The 22,500-nt window shown below is 36.4% G+C and overlaps 2 protein-coding genes across 2 annotated transcripts in view; one reads left to right on the forward strand and one right to left on the reverse strand.

The window, feature by feature from the left end:
* LOC143028256 (urocanate hydratase-like) overlaps positions 1–105 on the reverse strand; it is a 38,693-nt gene extending 38,588 nt beyond the window's left edge. The window contains exon 1 of the mRNA XM_076190084.1: positions 1–105. This exon is cut by the window's left edge and continues 12 nt beyond it. The gene's annotated coding sequence lies outside the window, so the exon portion shown is untranslated.
* A 21,300-nt stretch (positions 106–21,405) lies between these two features.
* The window catches only part of LOC143027991 (ionotropic receptor 93a-like), a 15,985-nt gene continuing 14,890 nt past the window's right edge, over positions 21,406–22,500 (forward strand). Inside the window, exon 1 of the mRNA XM_076189634.1 lies at positions 21,406–21,460. Coding sequence (XP_076045749.1) covers positions 21,406–21,460 — 55 coding nt within the window. The remainder of the gene's footprint in view (positions 21,461–22,500) is intronic.

Genomic DNA, 22,500 nt, shown 5'->3' on the forward strand with positions numbered 1-22,500 from the left:
GTAGTCGGAGGAATCTTCCAGAAGGAGGCCTGCTCAGACGACACACGGGGACAATACTAACCACCAAATGGGTCTTATTAACTGAGGCACAGGTTTATATATGACTCTAACCTGATATAACCTTATTAAGGGATTCCATCCTTCAGTGTTATAGTGGAGCTCAGCTCGAGAGTCGACAATGACTCTTCGGATACGGAGACATAAGGGTTATTTTAGTTTGGCAAGTGGGGTTATGTTAATGATAAAACCAACATACCTGGCTCTCCTGTGCGGCCAATAGGATCCTGTCTTACTGCACGCATTCCTTACAAGTCGCTTGTGATTGGCTGAAGACGATATATATAAACACACAATCAACACACACACACACACACACACACACACACACACACACACACACACACACACACACACACACACACACACACACACACACACACACACACACACACACACACACACACATTGGTAGCGTTCTCGGCCGCCACTACGGCGGTCCGGGTTCGAATCCCGCCCAGGGGTGAAATAATTTCAATATCGCTGCGCTGCGAGTTGTTACTCCAATTCTCGTGGGCGGGGAGTTGGGTGTGTGTGTGTGCGTGTAAGGTCACATCATTACCCATAGATCGGTCATGTATGAGCTCTGAGCTCTCTTCCTTGAGGGAAATAACTGTCGATCACGAGTCCAACATGTGATCCAAGATCATGGTGAATGACACACACACACACACAAACACACACACACACACACACACACACACACACACACACGATACATACACGCACACACACAGGCGCAGTCACACAAACATGCACGCGTCTTTGCCTGCCAGTTGAGAGGATCTGAGAATGAGCCTCGCTCAGGGGTTCCAAAACATCACAATATGACTTCAAGATCGTCACTGTCTTCCTTGAGCAAGGTGACGAGGTAAATATTTGTATGATGTCAGGTCACAGCGTTAGTCATAGATCGGGCCACAAGAAGTGTATTGTTATCATCCGGGAAAGTAACAGATGTCATGCACGTGATCCAAGACCATGGGGAATGAGATGCGCGAGCGCGCACGCATGCACACACACACACACACACACACACACACACACACACACACACACGCATATACACACACACGACTCGAGGGCGCATTGGTAGCGTTCGCAACCGCTACTGCAGCGGTCCGGGTTCGAATCTGTGTTCCTGGCTTGTAATCACTTTTTTCTGTTACTTAGGTCCCAAATAAACAAACAAGAATATATTAAATAGTTATAAGTTTGGGTTTGTAAACCTCTAGGCTAGCCACTAGCATTCAACCTGATGAAATTGAATAATTGTAGTAAAACCAATTTGATATATTTTCGAGTGCAATTGAAGCAATTTAATGCTATTTTTTCCAATTTTGATGACTATAGCCTGAATTAGCCTACTTATTTTATGCATGTATGTTCATTTAACATGTTTATAATTTATAGTTTCAGATCTATAAGATCCGTATTTTCTGATTACATATATTTCTATATTTTCAGATGGCTTCAAGGGGTTGCCGATACCCCTCTGACTTCAGTTATTTATGCGGCGAGTATATAAAGAAGAGAAGCAAAAAAAAAAAAAAAAAAAAAAAAAAAAGGTGAAGATTTATGAAGCCTACCAGAAGTATTCCGGGGTACCAGTTAGGGACCAGGACAAGCCCTGAGGCCCTCAGTACTGTTGTGAACATTGTAAGAAGATGCTGGAAGGGTGGCTGTGAAGTCAGAAAAGGTCCCTGAAATTCTCCAATTCACGTGTCTGGCTAGAGCCAACAGACTATTTCACAAACTGTTTTTTTTTTCTTCATGGTGGATGTTAGCAAATGGCGGAAAGGATTTTTTTTTGCTGCTGTTCATTACCCAGATCTCCCACCATTGTAGAGACATTGAGACAAATTATGCGAAAGGTCTTTATCTGAATATCGATATTCAGATATAGACCCGTGTTTCCCCCTCCACCTTTCCCATAATCTCCCACCATCAATTGTTCCAATTCCAGCTCCAGGTAAAGTCCAAGACAAGTATTTTGATGAAGAGGAGGAGATAGATGCTGAGGACTTGGCTTACTTACCTGAGGTACCATAGAAAGTTCCTCACTTCTCAAATCGAAAATAAGTAAATGATTTGGTCAGGGATATGGGTCTGACCAAGTCCAATGCAGAGCTATTAATTTCCAGAATGAAACAGTGGAACTGAGTCAAGGAGGAGGTACAGGGTGATAACTCAGAGAAGTCGGCACGAACCGTTCTCAGGCTTTTACACTCTTAGTGATGATACTGTCACCCTTGTGGTCCTCACTTACGGATATGGCGACTCACTTCCTCCAGTTATAATCTTCTGTCTTGGTGAATCAAATCTCTTACATTTCTTCTATATCTTTCTTCTGTTAATTCTTATACACCATACCTTCCGGAGTTCTTTCAGGGAATCCCCCGAGAGGACGTATACAAGATCCTACGTGAGTTCTGCATTGCAGACATATTCCTATAAAGTGAAACTTCACAAGAATTTTTCAATGTTTCACGGAACACGAAAAGAGAAACATGACACAGGTAGAGATTGTTGTCTGTGACCTTACATTTTTTAAAGATTATTGTTAGAGATTGTACACTCTTTTAAGTTATCTAGAGCAAGAATGTTAAATTTAGTGGATCTATTACCGGTGTATCACCATCAAAAATTTAATTGTTTACGTTCATTGGGAAGGGTATTAGTTTGTACAGATTAAATACAAATTCAGAAGAAACATTTAAGTATGCAGTTAACAAGGGATAATAGAACGCTATATTTACTTCATCAAAGAAAGGTTGAAAATTCCAGTCCTTTTTAACAGAGTTGATTACCCTTACAAGTAAGGGTATTGATCAGAATTTACTAAAACTAAGACTTGCATAAAGGATTCCAATTGAGATTGCACCTCAGTTGTTTTTAAGTGCATCGCATCGAGTAGTAAGAAAATAAATACGGAGTTTTCTTATTTAGATTAGTTGATACTGAGTTTGAATAAATTCTCTGTAATCTCAGAGATCAAATCCTCAATGTTTTCTACACTGGTTTGTAAACCATCAATCTTTCTGACTTTTTTCTTTTAATTTATTCACAGAATTCTTTAAATCAGCAAAGAAGGCGTAATTGGATATAACTAATACAGCAAGAGCTCCTAAGACTACATGGCAGCATCAGGCTGGGTGGCGGCAACGAAATGTTGTTCGTGTGCGAACTCCCATAATAACGTTTTCTATCGCCTGCCACAGTTGCCGACAATAATTGTGTTGTCGGAGAAATTGATCCGTCCGCAACTACCTCACAATTTTTTGTTGTCGCCTAAGGAAGAATTGTCCTTGTGCGGGCACTCATAGAGATGTGTGCGTTCTATTTTTGACCATTTTGTTGTTGTGACAACTAGCAATAAAATGTTGCTCGTGTGCGGGCAGCCTAAACCACCAAGCTTCTCGTTTCTCGACCAATGTTATAAAAATTTGCATTTATGAGGTCAATTCTACTCTCTATCTCATTTATGTTATTTCCAAGTTTCCTTTGAACAGCATTTTCATTTGAGCCTTTCTTTAATAATGTCTAAGCTTACTCTAATTGGGGCTATACAGTATTGTTTTTGATAATGGAGACGTTTTTTAAATCTAAAACTATACTAATGATTTGATCTACCATTATGAGGTTGCCTTCATGGTGAACCAGGCTCCAGGTCGCACAGGATTCCAATCCTAGGCATGCACCACACATATTAAAATCATAATTCCAGTCTTCATCTGTAAAAATTGGTGGCATTAATATTAAGTTCATACATAATATGATCAACATACAACTTCTATAAAATAGAAGACGGATGGAAATCCCTTCAGGGAGTGCGTCAAAATATAACTCAAACATAATCACTCCCTACCACCCCGCCCCCTCATCCCCCACCCCCACCCCCACCCTTTATTGCAACACAGTATCATCTATACACAACCATTCTCCACTCACCCCTATATCCTGCCTTCTCCCTTCCTTACCCAACAGACATCCCTCTTGCTCAACGCAAATATGAATCCATTTAATATATTGCCCCTTTCTCAATCATAGTTTGAACTCAAATAGCATATTGTTTAGAATTTCCTAAATGTTCATACTGTAGAAGAGTAGATTACCCTTTCAATGACCACAGAATTCAACCATCATGTTGTATACCGAAAAATTTTTCTCACTTTAACTCTGAGTTATCATTGGTGGATTGGATTTTGATATATTTATAACCATGATCACACTTTTGCTATTTCTATTAGTTATACACGAAGCACCACTAAGACCAGAAAGAAAATGATGATAAATGAAAAGACCATTAAAACTACATTTTTCTCCTCAAACTGTGACCTATTCTCGCGTGCAAGGCCGTAAGCTTCGTTAATGTAAAAGTTGTTACTATGTCGTTGAAGAAATAACCTAATAATGTCATTCATGAAACCCTGGTCATCGATCACGTCATATCGAATGTTGATGGGGGCGTGGTGGTGACGGTTGCAAAAGATTTATACTTCGATACCGATGGGATAAACCGCATTGCCCTTCCGTTTCCTTACCTTCAAATGCACTAGTGCAAGCATCTTCAACTGGTCCATTGTATACAGTTATTATAATTATTACCGTTGAGGAAGCTAGGCAGTAATGAATTCAGATTGGACAAATTTAGATTAGACAATTGGTGTCTCTTTTGTTGTTTTCTCTCCTGATTTTAAAGATACCGTTGAAGATTGCATAGCATCGATGTTTTAAAAGATAATTGGAGTTTTACATACAACACAACTATACATAGCTGCGATAGTACACTAAGTAGTATATTCACATTAATAGTAGCTGACATTTTGTCCTTGTCACCACTTTTTTAAACTAACGAGAAAATGCAAGAATTAAAGCATATGATTAAGTTATAAGAGCCGCTGGAAGTGCACTGATTAGATTTCCTACTGTGAGCTCCTTGACCATGCAAAGTCCCCCATCATAGCAATTTATCATCATCCTTAGCATCTTTTCTCCATTGCAGCAATGTCCTAATGCAACCTCTCGCCATGTTTGTCAATCACTTCTCCCAATCTTTCATAAAAAAAAGTCCTTATGTAAACGCAAAAAGTGCACTTCTAATGACATTATACATCCTAAGTTCTTATAACTTTCCAAACGTTTTGCTACAAGCTGCTTGTAGTTTGGGTCTTTATTATTACCAAGGAATCCATTAACTACATCTAGAAATGTACACTACGTCTCTCTTTCGACATCACTCATTGCAATCTCAAGTTGTGCTAGTTTCAACATTATCCTTACTTTCCTTAATTTTGGCCTCTGATAGCTTTGGAAAGAGTAGACGAATCTCTTTCAATGCGTTTCCAATACGATCTAATGCTTTCACAAACGGTTTGACCAAACCAAGCTTTATATGAAGTGGGGGGTAGTAACGCTTTGGCAGACTCTACAAGAGGCTGTCTAATATCATCGAGTTTTCCATGGCGCTTCCTGTATACTGTTGATCGGCCGTCCTCCCCAACAGATTCCAGTCACTCATTCTGAATGCCAAAATACTCAGCTCCTGACTTAAGGATGAAATGCACGAGAGGCTGTTTAGCCGCTCAACCGCTGCGGCTGTTTAGCCGTTTTTATAGAACACTACTTTTAATGGAATTGCGCGCATTAGTTACTTAACCGCTAATGCGCGCAATTCCATTAAAAGTAGTGTGTTCTATAAAAACGGCTAAACAGCGGTTGAGCGGCTAAACAGCCTCTCGTGCGTCCGTAGCCTTAGTGAGACTCAAGTCCCTGATGAGAGACCAGTTCACGTTGATTTTAAAAGTGTGGTCGGGTACTCATTCTTGGCTCAAAAGTTTCATACATTTCTTCATTGTCACAGCTCTTCCCACTTTCTTGATGGGACCTCCATCATATCCTCTACCTGGAATTAATAATAATAATAATAATAATAATGATAATAATAATAATAATAATAATAATAATAATAATAATAATAATAATAATAATAATAATAATAATAATAATAATAATAATAATAATAATAATGATAATGATGATGATGATGATGATGATGATGATGATGATGATGATGATGATGATGATGATGATGATGATGATGATGATGATGATGATGATGATGATGATGATGATGATGATGATAATAATAATAGTAATAATGATAATAGTAATAATAATAATAGTAATAATAATAATAATAATAGTAATAATAATAATAATAATAATAATAATAATAATAATAATAATAATAATAATAATAATAATAATAATAATAATAATAATAATAATAATAATAATAATAATAATAATAATAATAATAATAATAACAATAATGATAACAATAATGATAACAATAATGATAATAATAATAATAATAGTAATAATAGTAATAATAATAATAGTAATAATAGTAATAATAATAATAATAATAATGATAATAATAATAATGATAATGATAATAATAATAAATATATAAATAAATAGAAGAAAATAGATAAATAAATATATAAAAAGAATACATTCATTAGCTGGAATATAAACATGAATTGCATGTGTAATCGCGTTACAAGAAAACATTGCTAGATGTTTGGAAGATTTCAATATTGATTCTGTTACAAAGAAGGGAGTTCACAATTTGATAGGATTTACATTTTCTGGTAGCCGTGGAACCAGTAATCTATCATCATGCGGGACAGGTACAACAGAGCACAAAGTACTGAAATTTAGAGGGGATTTTCTTCTCACTTTTCTATACTTTGATAAGTCAGTCATGTAGCAATCATCGTAACGATTTTTGGCTCCCGCTAAGCTCTCGACGCAACGAATGGCATTGCTTTTCCAGCACCGCTCAGCCATGCATCTAAATTTGATCGACAGCTTCCACATATCACGTGAGTAGCCCATGGTTTTTCTTAGTCATCCATACTCATTCCAACGTACAGTCCATAAGCAATCCAGTATTTAGCAGCTTTCACAATTCTATTTGAAACATGGTTAGGTACAACATAGAAACCACACACATAACAGAATAAATCTGGTGAATTCCTGCATCCTTTTGTAGCATGGACAAGAATGTCAATATCTATAATATAAATCTGAAAAAATGAAAAATGTAATTGTAATTGTAAGTGTATTTTCCCAACCCTATACGTTTATTTATATTAATATAATTTTCTATGACACTAAAACGGTCGATGGTAGAAAAAAAGCAAGTACGTATTTGGAACCAGCACAATATTTTGCATTGGAAACACTCAAAGAGAAGAGAGAGAGAGAGAGAGAGAGAAAGAGAAATATTTTGTGAAATTTTGTTACCCAGTATTATATAACTTTCCAGGAATAAAAGTGGTAATGAACATGGAGCTGCCTAGTGTAAGCCTTATGGTCTCTTGCAGTATCCTTATTCTCAAATTCGTATGTTCTTATTGCAAGCACTTTAAACTGAACATGGTATACATTTATTAGAATATTTGTCGTTGAGGAGTTTGGGTTGTCTCCCCCTACATACGTAACCAGCACGCGGCTCCGAGTTAACCCCATGCTCATATGTGTACGATATATCCCCCTCTCTTAGCTATGTATAAATTAACCTTCACTGGACGAAGCTTATTATCATATTAATATTTTTTGCTCTAGCCACTACCAGGATATCTAAAGACAACCACGTGGAAGGATTCTGGAAAATTGCGAATGAATTTCATTGTAGTATGGAAAATGTGTTAGTACAGAATGTGCTAGATACAAACATAACCATTAGAATAAGACGAAAACTGTTAGACCACAATATTACTCCGCCAAATAGAGTAGTGTGTATCTGTGTGAGCTTATTTATCTGGATTTTTTTTAATGTATCTGTAATTGAATAGGTTCAATGCCCCCATTTGAGATCATCGCAATGAATTAGATTTAAAAAAAAAAAAAAAAAAAAAAAAAAAAAATGTTTTGTCACCATGGTCTTAGTTGAGGTTCGATTCATGTTCAAAGCAAACCTGCCGTCAAGATGCCTTCGGTTTTTTCATGATCGATCTTATATTGAATAATTTGTGAAGGTAGATTAATCTTTAATCTAATTTAAACAGAGTGGCGTTTTACCTTTAACCCCAGCTACTGCTACATTATCGTATTCAACCCCATGGCATATCCTAAGTCATGGGTGGGCAACGATTGGCACGCGTGCCAAATATGGCACGCCAACAACTTTTCTTCGGCACGCGAAACCCGTGGTTAAGTAAGAACCTAACGAAATAAATGCACAACCAACTTCTCCGCTCAGTTTTATATATCAGCTTAACAGAAAATCATTTAATGAAATTTCATACTGCTCCTAGCGCACTCTCCACGAGGTGATGTGATCTCGCCAGCCGAAGTGTATGGCACCTGTCAACTACATCCCTACCGAGTCTTTTTCTATAACCTTCGCTATTCCTTCTTTTAGCCAATCAGTTTCTCTTCTCTCTTAAAACCATAATCTCTTTAAAGGTTACTGTATCCCTTTTATATACCTCTCTGATAGACTCAGGTGATTTTGATAATACAGAAAAGATTAACCTTAGAATAGCAAATGTGAATATATATTCCTGTGTTTCTATAAACAGAGAAAAGAACATATATTTAACATACATATAAGGTCATAATTCTTACATACTGATGGCTAAGATGTTGCACTTGTCAAAAGTCATAGAACCACAGTCTTTGATCAATTACTATACATAATGAATTAGTAAGATCCTGAACAAAAAATTAGATTATACCGAATATTTAATCAACATGCAGTGACAAATATTCAGTACAATGCTATGTGTGTGTGTGTGTGTGTGTGTGTGTGTGTGTATGTGTGTGTGCGTACGTGTGTGTGTGTGTGTGTGTGATTCACCTTCGTTTCACCTTGGTCTTTGGAACACGTGTTGGACTCGTGACCGACAGCTTTTTCCCTCCCGGAAGAGAGCTCAGAGCTCGTATGACCGATCTATGGGTAATGCCGTGACCTTACACGCACACACACACCCAACTCCCCGCCCACGAGAGTTGGAGTAACGACTCGAAGCGCAGCGATACTGAAATAATTTCAGCCCTGGGTAGGATTCGAACCAGGTACCGCCGGTACCACCATACTGACAGTCTGGGACTCTACCAACCGCGCCACCGAATCGTCTGTGTTTATATATAATCAGTTGTCCCAAGCCGGATTTGGCGGCGTGTTTCGCAATTACATATCATCTGTTCTGTTGTTGATGCAATCATTGGTGTTAACGTATATTGCTTTGCTTTATTTGTTTTACTTTGTGTGCGTGTGTGATTCACCATGGGTTCACCATGGTCTTGGATCACGTGTTGGACTCGTGATCGACAGCTATTACCTTCCCGAAAGAGACGTCAGAGCTTATATATGACCGATCTATGGGTAATGCTGACCTTACACGCACACACATACCCAATTCCCAGCCCACGAGAGTTGAAGTAACGACTCGCCGCGCAGCGGTACTGAAATTATTTTAGCCCTTGGTGGGATTCGAACCTGGACCGCCGTAGTGGCAGCCGGAAACTCTACCACTGCGCCACGAGTGTGTGTGTGTGTGTGTGTGTGTGTGTGTGTGTGTGTGTGTGTGTGTGTGTGTGTGTGTGTGTGTGTGTGTGTGTGTGTGTGTGTGTGTGTGTGTGTGTGTGTGTGTGTGTGTGTGTGTGTGTGTGTGTGTGTGTGTGTGTGTGTGTGTGTGTGTTCTGCTTAGGTTTTCATGTAAAATACTTTCTTGGTTCTGCTGAGGTAAATGTTTCTTGTTGATGTGGTTTACCATGGCATTCGTTTTGAGGTGGTGATGAACATCAGCTTCATGTTCATATAGACGTTTGTCTAATCCCCTGTAGGTTTCGAAGCTCGCGACGGCCGAATTTGATTATTTGAAAGACTTCATTCTAACGAGTGATTTGTTCCAAGTTAGTTACAACAGCGAAACTAATAAAAGCCTCTGTCATATGCTAATGTACCTCACGTATGACGTCGGAAAATGGATAAAGCGATAGATACTGAACGGTAGATGTCAGCCACATATTGCCTTACGGTATAAGACCATACCAGGTTCCGAAGGAGTTAATTAAAATGTGAAAATGTATCATAGTATATCTTATGAATATTTATTTGATTCTTGATCTTTCGAATATTGCATGCGATAGCATTTATTTGTCCCTCCTTCCAGCATCACAAAATGGTGGTTAAACTCCATCCTTGACACTCAACGGCGATGTGCTAAATATTTAACTTAAGACCAAATACTTACTCTGTGCGATAAAAAGGATGCTATTTAATTTATATAGCATTAACAGGTTGTATTATAACAACACAATATCTGGAAAAGCTACAAAATAATTAATTGTGTAATCTAATGTATAAGATGAGTTATAACCTATAGGAATATAGATTATAAAAATTTAGTGCCTGACAATATCAAATGAGTTTTTTTTTTACATTATCAGGATGTTTTACAACAATATTGTATTTCAAAAGGTTATAAATCACTTAATTGTATAATCTATGAAAAGAAATATGATTTGGGAAATTATAAAATACAATAAAGAATAACTTAACGCACAGACTTGAGTCGTCTGATGAGATATAAAACAATTCATATCGGAGTGAATTTCTCTAATTTCCAATACTTTTATTTTCTTTAAAATCGGTTTACATGCCATGAATTCACCCGTTTGATTAATTTTTATCATTTCAATTACGATTGATTGGTATAGCTGTAAAATTCTAACGTGTATGAAGAGAAATAAGAATTGAATATATACATGGTACGATCAAACAGTCGGACGATAAATGAAAAGGGTTAATGCAAGAATGACAAGATATCAAGAGATCTTGTCCGAAAGTGCAAGCCCCTCCCATCCGTGGACACGTGAGGGTGGGCGCACACCCTAACATCCTAATTGTAAATAATTGCTCATGCGTACATATATATCTTTTCGAGATCCAGAAGTTCTCCCGAGCTGAATAAGATCGTCTGACGTTGACAATAATATAGTTCTTACGCGCATGATATCTTGCACCACGTTCTACACATAGGTGTGTGTGTGTGTGTAGTTACCTAGTTGTATTTACCTAGTTGTATTTTACGGGAAGGGGAGCTATGCTCGTGGGGTCCCGTCTTCATTTCTCATTTTATCTAAACAATTTTTAAATGTGTGTGTGTGTGTGTGTGTATTTACCTAGTTGTATTTACCTAGTTGTATCTTACCGGAAGGGAGCTATGCTCGTAGTGTCCCGTCTGCATATCTCATTTTATCTAAACTATTTTTAAATTCATGTATTGTTTTTGCACACACCACTTTCTCATCTAACTTGTTCCAACTGTCTATTACTCTGTGAGGAAAGCTGTTCTTTTTCAGATCTCTTCTATAGCTGTCTTTTTTTATTTTCTTTCCGTGTCCTCTTGTATTTCTATCATCCCATTTTATCAGATTCTCTCTATCAGTAATTTCTATGCCTTTCATGATTCTGTAAATAGCTATCAAATCTCCTCTCTCTCTTCTTTGCTCTAGTGTCTGTAGTTCAAGTTTTTGTAGTCTCTCTTCATATGATAGTTTTGAGAGTGTTGGTGCCAGTTTTGTAATTGCTCTTTGTATTCTTTCAAGTTTTTTTATACATTTTTTTGTACTTGGTGACCATATCGTTGCTGCATATTCCAATCTTGGTCTTATCAGGGTGATTAGGATTTTCCTCACCATTTCTTCATCCAGGTATGTAAATGCCACTTTGATTGTTCTTATTAAATTATAAGTTTCTCCAAAAATCTTATTTATATGTTTCTCAGGTGACATATTATTCATAACAATGACTCCCAGGTCCTTCTCATTTTCTACTTTTTTTATTCCTTCTTCTCCCAATTTATATGATCCTGTTATTCTGTTTTTGCTTTTTCCAAATTCCATTATACTACACTTTTTTGTATTGAACTCCATCTCCCACTTCCTACTCCATTCCTGTACTTTATTTAGATCTCTCTGTAGTGATTCACAATCTTCTTCAGTTTTCACTCTTTTCAGTAGTTTTGCATCGTCTGCAAAGAAGCTCATATAGCTTTCAATTCCTTCATCCATATCATTAATATATATAGCAAACATTATTGGGGCCAGAACTGTTCCCTGCGGGACACCGCTTATTACTTCATTCCATTTTGAGTGCTGGTTTCTTATCACTACTCTCATTTTTCTTTCTTGCAAAAAGTCTTCCATCCAATTTAGTAATTTACCTTGTATTCCTCCTTCAGATTCTAGTTTCTTAAGCAACTTCTTATGTGGTACTTTGTCAAAAGCTTTTTTTTAGGTCTAGAAATGCACAATCAGCCCATCCATCTCTTTCTTGTATTATATCTATTAGCCTTGAATAGAAACATATTTAATTGGTGACGCATGATCGTCCTTGTCTGAATCCAAATTGCCTTGGATTTTTTTTTTTTTCTACCCCTCTACTTTTGACAATTCTTTCACAAATTTTTGATATGGTACTTGTTAGAGAGACTGGTCTATAGTTGTTAGGGTCTCCTTTATTTCCTCCTTTGTATATAGGTACTATATTTGCTTTTTTCCAATCTTCTGGGACTTTTCCTTCTTTCAAGGAACTGTTTATTATGCTATGTATTTTGTCTGCCAGTTCATTCCTGCATTCTTTCAAAATCCAGTTTGCTATTTCATCTGGTCCATGCGATTTTCTGACATCAAGATTACTCAAGTGTATCAATATTTCATTCTTTGATACTTCTATTTCTTCTATAGGGGGGACTTTCTCTTTCCATTCAATCTCTTCAGGTTGTATGTTCTCCCTTGTAAACACTGATTTAAAATGTTTGTTCATAATTTCCGCCATTTCCATTTCCTCAGTGTATTCAACTCCCCCTTGTCTTAATTTCTCCAAGTCCTGTTTGTTTTTCAGTTTATTGTTTACAAATCTGTAGAATAGTTTTGGTTGGTCTTTACATTTTTCTATGACGTCTTTTTCATATTTTCTCTTTTCCTCTCTGTACGTTTGTACATATTCATTTCTATAACCGGTATATATTTTCCATTTTTCAGGTCTTCTGTCTTTTTTCCATCTGGTCCAGGCTTTGTCTCTTTTGTCTTTTAACTCCCTACAACTTTTGTTGTACCAGCATTTTACATATTCTTTTTCTTGTTTTTGTCTTGGGACATACTTTTCCACTCCTTTTTTGTAAACTTTTGTCAAAATATTCCATTTCTTTTCCACTGATGTTTCTTCTTTGTATATTTCTTCCCAGTTTTCTTGTTGAAAGAATTCTCTTATTTTATCAAAGTTTGTTTTTTCATACATCATTCTTCCTTTTCTATATTGTTCATTTCTTTTGATATATTTTTCTTCATTAAGTTCCAGTTCAATTAATATGTGGTCACTTTTACCTATTGGTGTTTTATATTCAATCTTGTCCACTATTCTAGGTTCAGATGTAATTAATAAGTCTAGTCTCGATGGTTCTTCTTCATTTCTATACCTAGTGTTCTCCTGTATCCATTGTGTCATTGTGTGGTCAATAATCATCTCAAGTAGAGCGTTTCCCCATGAGTCGTCTCCACCCTTTACTGTCATCTCTTCCCAGCAGATTTCTTTGCAATTAAAGTCGCCCATCATAACTATTCTTCCTCCATCTTCCGATATTTTATTTAATGTTATCTTTGTGTCCTCTAACATACTTTTATGTTAACTCTCCTCCCATGAGGCTGTTTTGGAGGCACATAATTTATCACAAACTTTCTGCTCTTCTTATCTCTGTCTTCCACTTCGATCATAATCATCTCTACTGTATTCTTTCCATATATGACACCTTTCACGTTTATATCCTTCTTAGTCAGGAACATAACTCCACCCCCTTGCTTTTTCTCTCTGTTTCTAATCCAATAATTGTATGCATCATGTCCTACACTGTTGGGTGGTAGTGGGCCATTTAATTTTGTTTCTACAATTCCCATTATGTCCGGTTCTTTTTCCTTCAAATAATCATTCAGCTCATTCAATCCTGTTATTAATCCATCTATATTTGTGTAAGACACTCTTAGTTTTCTGCCACTTCCATTGTGTTCTCTGTTTCCCTTTTGTTTTTCTTTTGTATGTCGAACTTCCTTAGTTTCATGTTCACTACTCTCCAATAGAATCTCTCTTTCTCTGACTCCGTTCTGTTCTCGTTTTTTGCCTTAGCTTCCAGTCTTTTTTGCTTTTCTTCCTCTCTTTCCTCTTTATTCATTTCCCTTTTTATCCATATCTTTTTATATTGTTCACTTGTTGCTAGTTTCCCTGTTTTGGATAAGATATTCTCTGCCGTTGTTTGTGACTTGAATTTAATCTTAATTGGTCTGGTCTTGTCTGTGCTATACTTTCCGAGTCTAAATTTCTCTTCGATTTGTTTCATAATTTCTGGTTCATCTTCCTGAACTGATTCTAGTAATTGGCTTACTTTTTCATTTTCCTCTTTGATTCTTGTGGTTCTATCTGGGTTGTGTTTCTCTTCCATTCCTAATATAATTATACATTTCTTCTTGTCTGCTAAATCTCTTACTATATTCTCCTTCTGTCTCATCACTTTAATAACTGAGTCTTCAGTATGTTCTTTCAATTGCTGTTTGACTATGTCAGTGAATGAAACCTTATTTCCTTCTTGGGTTGTTTTCCAATTCTTTAGCTATTGTCTCTCTGTTTTCTTTACTATTCTTCTTCAATTCCTCATTCTCCACCTTTACATCTCTTAACTGTCTTTTTAGGTCTTCTATTTCATCAGTTAAGTTTTTATTCGCCTTTTCTAGTTCTTCCAATCTTTCAACCCTTTGTAAAATGGTGTTCATATGACCTAACCTACTCTCCAAGTCCTCGATCACCTTATCAACCTTCTCCTCTAGTCTTGTCAGTCGGGGGGGGGGGTTGTGTCCCCCCCACCCTCTTTAAATCCCTTGAAAATATTCTCATCACTTTCTACTGTATTGTTCCTATCTATACTTCTAATCTTTACATTCTTATTAGACATTTCGTCGTCTTCCAGTTGGGCTTGCGGTCGTTTGTTTACTTTTCGGCGGTCTGCTTGGGCCAAGTCCTCTACTTCCTCATTTCCTTCCATTTCCCCAGCAATCCCTCCCCTTCTCCTCTTTCCTTACTTTCCCACTACCCCACGAGCAATTTCCCCCCACCCTGTAAATACAAAAAGGCACTTCTCTTTGCGTTGGGATCCACAATCGGCACTTTTCTTCAGAACGTTCTTCAAGCCGTCCGTTCGTTGAAAGTGTGTGTGTGTGTGTGTGTGTGTGTGTGTGTGTGTGTGTGTGTGTGTGTGTATTTACCTAGTTGTACCTAGTTGTATTTACCTAGTTGCATTTTCCGGGAAGGGGAGCTATGCTCGTAGTGTCCCGTCTTCATATCTCATTTTATCTAAACTATTTTTAAATTCATGTATTGTTTTTGCACACACCACTTTCTCATCTAACTTGTTCCAACTGTCTATTACTCTGTGAGGAAAGCTGTTCTTTTTCAGATCTCTTCTATAGCTGTCTTTTTTTATTTTCTTTCCGTGTCCTCTTGTATTTCTATCATCCCATTTTATCAGATTCTCTCTATCAGTAATTTCTATGCCTTTCATGATTCTGTAAATAGCTATCAAATCTCCTCTCTCTCTTCTTTGCTCTAGTGTCTGTAGTTCAAGTTTTGCCAGTCTCTCTTCATATGATAGTTTTGAGAGTGTTGGTGCCAGTTTTGTAATTGCTCTTTGTATTCTTTCAAGTTTTTTTTATACATTTTTTTGTACTTGGTGACCATATCGTTGCTGCATATTCCAGTCTTGGTCTTATCAGGGTGATTAGAATTTTCTTCACCATTTCTTCATCCAGGTATGTAAATGCCACTTTGATTGTTCTTATTAAATTATAAGTTTCTCCAAAAATCTTATTTATATGTTTCTCAGGTGACATATTATTCATAACAATGACTCCCAGGTCCTTCTCATTTTCTACTTTTTTTATTCCTTCTTCTCCCAATTTATATGATCCTGTTATTCTGTTTTTGCTTTTTCCAAATTCCATTATACAACACTTTTTTGTATTGAACTCCATCTCCCACTTCCTACTCCATTCCTGTACTTTATTTAGATCACTCTGTAGTGATTCACAATCTTCTTCCGTGTTCACTCTTTTCAGTAGTTTTGCATCATCTGCAAAGAAGCTCATATAGCTTTCAATTCCTTCATCCATATCATTAATATATATAGCAAACATTATTGGGGCCAGAACTGTTCCTTGCGGAACACTGTTTATTACTTCATCCCATTTTGAGTGTTTGTCTCTTATCACTACTCTCATTTTCCTTTCTTGCAAAAAGTCTTCCATCCAATTAAGCAGTTTGCCCTGTATTCCTCCTTCAGTTTCTAATTTCTTAAGCAACTTCTTATGTGGTACTTTGTCAAAAGCTTTTTTTAGGTCTAGAAATGCACAATCAGCCCATCCATCTCTTTCTTGTATTATATCTATTAGCCTTGAATAGAAACATATTAAATTGGTGACGCATGATCGTCCTTGTCTGAATCCAAATTGCCTTGGATTTAACACGTTGTTTTTTTCTAAATATTTTACCCATCTACTTTTGACAATTCTTTCACAAATTTTTGCTATTGTACTTGTTAGGGAGACTGGTCTATAGTTGTTAGGGTCTTCTTTATTTCCTCCTTTATATATGGGTACTATGTTTGCTTTTTTCCAATCTTCTGGAACTTTTCCTTCTTTCAAGGAACTGTTTATTATGCTATGTATTTTGTCTGCCAGTTCATTCCTGCATTCTTTCAAAATCCAGTTTGCTATTTCATCTGGTCCATGCGATTTTCTGACATCAAGATTACTCAAGTGTTTCAATATTTCGTTCTTTGTTACTTCTATTTCTTTCATGGGGGGGACTTTCTCTTTCCATTCGATCTCTTCAGGTTGTATGTTCTCCCTTGTAAACACTGATTTAGAATGTTTGTTTATAATTTCCGCCATTTCAATTTCCTCTGTGTATTCATCTCCTCCTTGTCTTAATTTCTCCAAGTCTTGTTTGTTTTTCAATTTGTTGTTTACAAATCTGTAAAATAGTTTTGGTTGATCTTTACACTTTTCTATGACATCTTTTTCATATTTTCTCTTTTCCTCTCTGCATGTTTGTACATATTCATTTCTATAACTGGTATATATTTTCCATTTTTCAGGCCTTCTGTCTTTTTTCCATCTGGTCCAAGCTTTGTCTCTTTTGTCTTTTAACTCCCTACAACTTCTATTGTACCAGCATTTTACATATTCTTTTTCTTGTTTTTGTCTTGGGACATACTTTTCCACTCCTTTTTTGTAAACTTTTGTCAAAATATTCCATTTCTCTTCCACTGTTGTTTCTTCTTTGTATATTTCTTCCCAGTTTTCTTGTTGAAAGAATTCTCTTATTTTATCAAAGTTTGTTTTTTCATACATCATTCTTCCTTTTCTATATTGTTCATTTCTTTTCATGTATTTTCTTCATTTAGTTCCAGTTCAATCAATATGTGGTCACTTTTACTTATTGGTGTTTTATATTCAATCTTGTCCACTATTCTAGGTTCAGATGTAATTATTAGGTCTAGTCTCGATGGTTCTTCCTCATTTCTATACCTAGTGTTCTCCTGTATCCACTGTGTCATTGTATTGTCAGTAATCATCTCAAGTAGAGCGTTTCCCCATGAGCCGTCTCCACCCTTTACTGTCATCTCTTCCCAGCAGATTTCTTTGCAATTATAGTCGCCCATCATAACTATTCTTCCTCCATCTTCCATTATCTTATTTAATGTTATCTTTGTGTCCTCTAACATACTTTTATGTTCACTCTCTTCCCACGAGGCTGTTTTCGGAGGCACATAATTTATCACAAACTTTCTGCTCTTCTTATCTCTGTCTTCCACTTCGATCATAATCATCTCTACTGTATTCTTTCCATATGTGACACACCTCACGTTTATATCCTTCTTAGTCAGGAACATAACTCCACCCCCTTGCTTTTTCTCTCTGTTTCTAATCCAATAATTGTATGCATCATGTCCTACACTGTTGGGTGGTAGTGGACCTTTTAATTTTGTTTCTACAATTCCCATTATGTCCGGTTCTTTTTCTTTCAAATAATCATTCAGCTCATTCAATCCTGTTATTAATCCATCTATATTTGTGTAAGACACTCTTAGTTTTCTGCCACTTCCATTGTGTTCTCTGTTTCCCTTTTGTTTTTCTCTTGTATGTCGAACTGCCTTAGTTTTATATTCACTACTCTCCAATAGAATCTCTCTTTTTCTGACTCTGTTCTGTTCTCATTTTTTTTTTCCTTAGCTTTAAGTCTTTTTTTTTTTTCCTCTCTTTCTTATTTATTCATTTCTCTTTTTATCCATATCTTTTTATATTGTTCACTTGTTGCTAGTTTCCCTGTTTTGGATAAGATATTATCTGCCGTCGTTTGTGACCTGAATTTAATCTTAATTGGTCTGGTCTTATCTGTACTATACTTTCCGAGTCTGAACTTCTCTTCGATTTGTTTCATTATTTTTGGTTCATCTTCCTGAACTAATTGTAGTAAACTGCTTACTTTTTCATTTTCCTCTTTGATTCTTGAGGTTCTATCTGGGTTATGTTTCTCTTCCATTCCTAATATAATTATACTTTTTTTTTTTTTTTTGTGCTAATTCTCTTACAAAATAAACCTTCTTAATCATCACTTTGATAACTGAGTATACAGTTTTTTCTTTCATTTGATGTTTAATTATATAATTATATGCAACTTTACTATTTTCCTGTATCTTTCTCCACCCCTGTGCCTCTTTTGCTATTGTTTCTTTATTGTCTTTATTGTTCCTTTTTAATTCTTTATTCTCCTCTTTTACTTCTCTTAAATGTCTTTTTAGTTCTTCTATTTCATCAGTTAAGTTTTTGTTCGCCTTCTCTAGTTCTTCCAATCTTTCAAACTTTTCTGCAAGTTTTGACATTTTACCGAACCTAACCTCCCAATGTTCAGTCATTTGTTCAAGCCTTTCCTCCAGTTTTGCTAGTCGGGGGAGGTTGGTATCCGCCTCCCCCTCTTTAAATCCTTGGAAATTGTTATCCTCACCTTCCATTGAATTGTTCTTATCTATGTTTCTAATATTTACATTTTGTTAGACATTTCGTCGTCACTAAATTGGTCGGGACCTCTTTTGTTTACATGGCGTCTGCCTGCCTGGGCCAAGTCCTCTCCTTCCTCATTTCCTTCCATTTCCCTCAGTAATCCCTCCCCTTCTCCTTTTTCCTCACTATCCCCTACACCACGAGCAATTTCCCCCCACCCTGTAAATACAATAGGTACTTCCTTTGCTTCGGGATCCACGAAATTTCACTTTTTCTTCAGAACGTCCTCTAAGCCGTCCGTTCGTTGAAGTGTGTGTGTGTGTGTGTGTGTGTGTGTGTGTGTGTGTGTGTGTGTGTGTGTGTGTGTGTGTGTGTGTGTGTGTGTGTGTGTGTGTGTGTGTGTGTGTGTGTGTGTGTGTGTGTGTGTGTGTGTGTGTGTTCGCTCTCAACATTTTTCTCCTGCAAAGACTCTGTGCCTTCACACGTATAATTCTGGAGAAAACATCCATAAGCTCCGGGTGATTATGCTTTCCTCCGCCTACCCATCGCGCGCGCGTCGCCGCTGCCTACCATAGTTTCCGAATAGTCTTCAAGGCGCCTGCCTGCCTGCCCGCCTACCTATCCTGCAACGCCCAGAATGTGCAATGAAAAATGTAACGCTAATAGGGTTTTTATAGCCAAGCGCTCTTACCAACCCTCTTTAGCTTGGTCGCCTTCCACGACACCACTTCCAGCTCTTAGTTGCTCTTGACCGCACCGTACGTAGACAGCACCACGTCGAGAAATCGAGCTGCTCCGCTTGAAGGAAAATTTCATACTTATAATAGATCAGATTGTACTTCTCCTATTTATAGAGTGACTGTTGTTAATCAAATGTGCATTTTAATCTGAGCACTTTGTCATAGTAACGCCCTCTTAAGTGAGAGGATATGGCGACAGTTAGAACACATTTGTACGAAGGTTGCCAACGTGTCTAAAAAGGGGAATCCAATATTTCCCTAGACAGGAACAAAAGCCACAAATAGCATCACTCTTCTCAAGGGAAATACTTAATATCTATACCTATTTACTCTCAAACAATGACAAATCATTTGAAATTATAATTAAAACAACTGAACTATAATTGAGAATGTGTACATGTTAATTCAGAACAGGTGAGTTTAAATCTAAAATAACGGAACTTCAACTAGATATATCTCATGTTTAGATTTAAAAAATGGCCGTATAATTCAAGTGAATATTGGTTGAAAATAGTTAAACTTATATTTAAAACAATTGGACATCAATTTAAGATATAAAAGGTTCATAAGAGTACAATCAACATTTAAATTAAAACTTTATGGACAGGTAGTAATGGGTACTCTTTTTCCTGTAATAAGGTATAGAAATACTATTTTTCTTTCTACAACTACAACTTGGAATTTCTACAAGGGAAAAGATAATCGAAATAACTGCAATATTTACAGAAAAGGAAGACTAATAGGAGACAAGAACACACATATACAGCAAACCTAAGCTTCCAAGTACAGCGGATATTATAAGAGTGTAAGTTATCATGTAAATGCAGGACAGGAGGGCATCGTCCCTGAAAGCTGGAGGCGAGAAATCACAACTCCGAATTTTATACACTCTGAGTTTTTTAATTACGAGGTTTAGTAATTCCAATTTTCAAACATTATGCACTTTAGAAATTAATTAATTTTAAAGTGCCTCCACACTACACCTTTTCGTCCTCAGATAAAACAGAGAACATATTATTTAGTCCTTCAGTGAATTTCTAAATAAGTATCAATTGATCAAATATCAATTTCGTATATTTCAAACAGTAAATTATTTTAGATATAATTTTATAAAAGTTCAAAGATTTTAATTTGTTTCGATTTGAACTTTAGATTTTCAAAATATTATTAAATTATTTCTAATACAAATTAAAATTTTAAGTTAACATTCATATATTTAAAATTATAATGCTCATTTGTTGTATTTTGAATGTTAGTTTTGTTTTGTTTTGTTTTTATTTGGTGAAAATATGTACATGCGTTCTTTTATGAGACATTACATGAGGATTCAAGTGATAAAGCAACAAGAAGTATACATTGAATTGATTAACTCAAATATTGTTACGAACGGAAAATTTGTAGGGTACATTCGAATTTGCAGGTGTGACGTATCATGAATTGGGGAGAAGGCGCAACGACTGTGATCACACTGATGACCGTGATGTTGCTGGTCATAGGAAAGGATATGGCAAATGCACTCCGTATTCCAGCATCAGGTGCAGCTAAGTCTCAGTCATACTGATTTTTTTTAGTCATTATCAGAAATACGTAGGATCTGTACGACATAATGCTTAAGCTACATTTTATAATGAATGTTTAAGGCCTGTTTCCACCAAGGCAACATTTTGGCATCATGTAGCATGCAAGTTGACGTATGAGCAAAGTGTGTTCCAGCCAGTTCATCACAAGGCAGCACGTTGCATGCAACTTTGTGTTATGCAACGGGTGGTAGCACGTTCAATTAGAATACGATCAATGTAGACAAAGGACAACAAAAGAAAGGCAATACATAGTCAACAAACTAAACCAATGACATCCCATAATATATATATATATATATATATATATATATATATACATATATATATATATATATATATATATATATATATATATATATACCTGTATATATATATATATATATATATATATAACTGTATATATATATATATATATATATATATATATATTTATATATACATACATATATATATATATATATATATATATATACATATACATATATATATAAACAAACGTATTCCTAAACACTCTGTGAATGTTCATACCAAAAAGCTTCTTCCTTATTACAAGGGAAGTAACGAACCAAGGCTCATCCCCCCCCCCATCACACATATATTTCCCTTTTATCTTATCTCCTTGTAGACACAGGGCATCCCTGCCTCTAGCCTACTGCCCAGTCAGTAGGCAGCAGAACCGACAGCAGAAACTGGTCTACCCCCACCGATTCATTAACATGACGATCCTCCCTCCTTGTCCCGCCATGCGTGAATAGAGTAAACAAGGAGAAATCCCTTTGGGCCGCATCAAATTACTATCAATTCATTTCCAACCCACCGTGTCTCCTGCCTTCTCCCTTCACTGCTCAACAGACATTCCCCTTATTAGTACAGGTCCTTCTTCACCCTTCCATCCATTTCAGTCTCGGTCTTCCTCTCAACCTGATTCAATTGATACTTTCTTTTATTTTTGACAAGGCATCAAATTGGCAGCTGGTTCACTTTTGGTTGAGTCG

This window comes from Oratosquilla oratoria, chromosome 9, assembly GCF_046742065.1.
Source record: "Oratosquilla oratoria isolate Oo_2021 chromosome 9, ASM4674206v1, whole genome shotgun sequence".
In the NCBI taxonomy this organism is placed as follows: Eukaryota; Metazoa; Arthropoda; class Malacostraca; order Stomatopoda; family Squillidae; genus Oratosquilla; species Oratosquilla oratoria.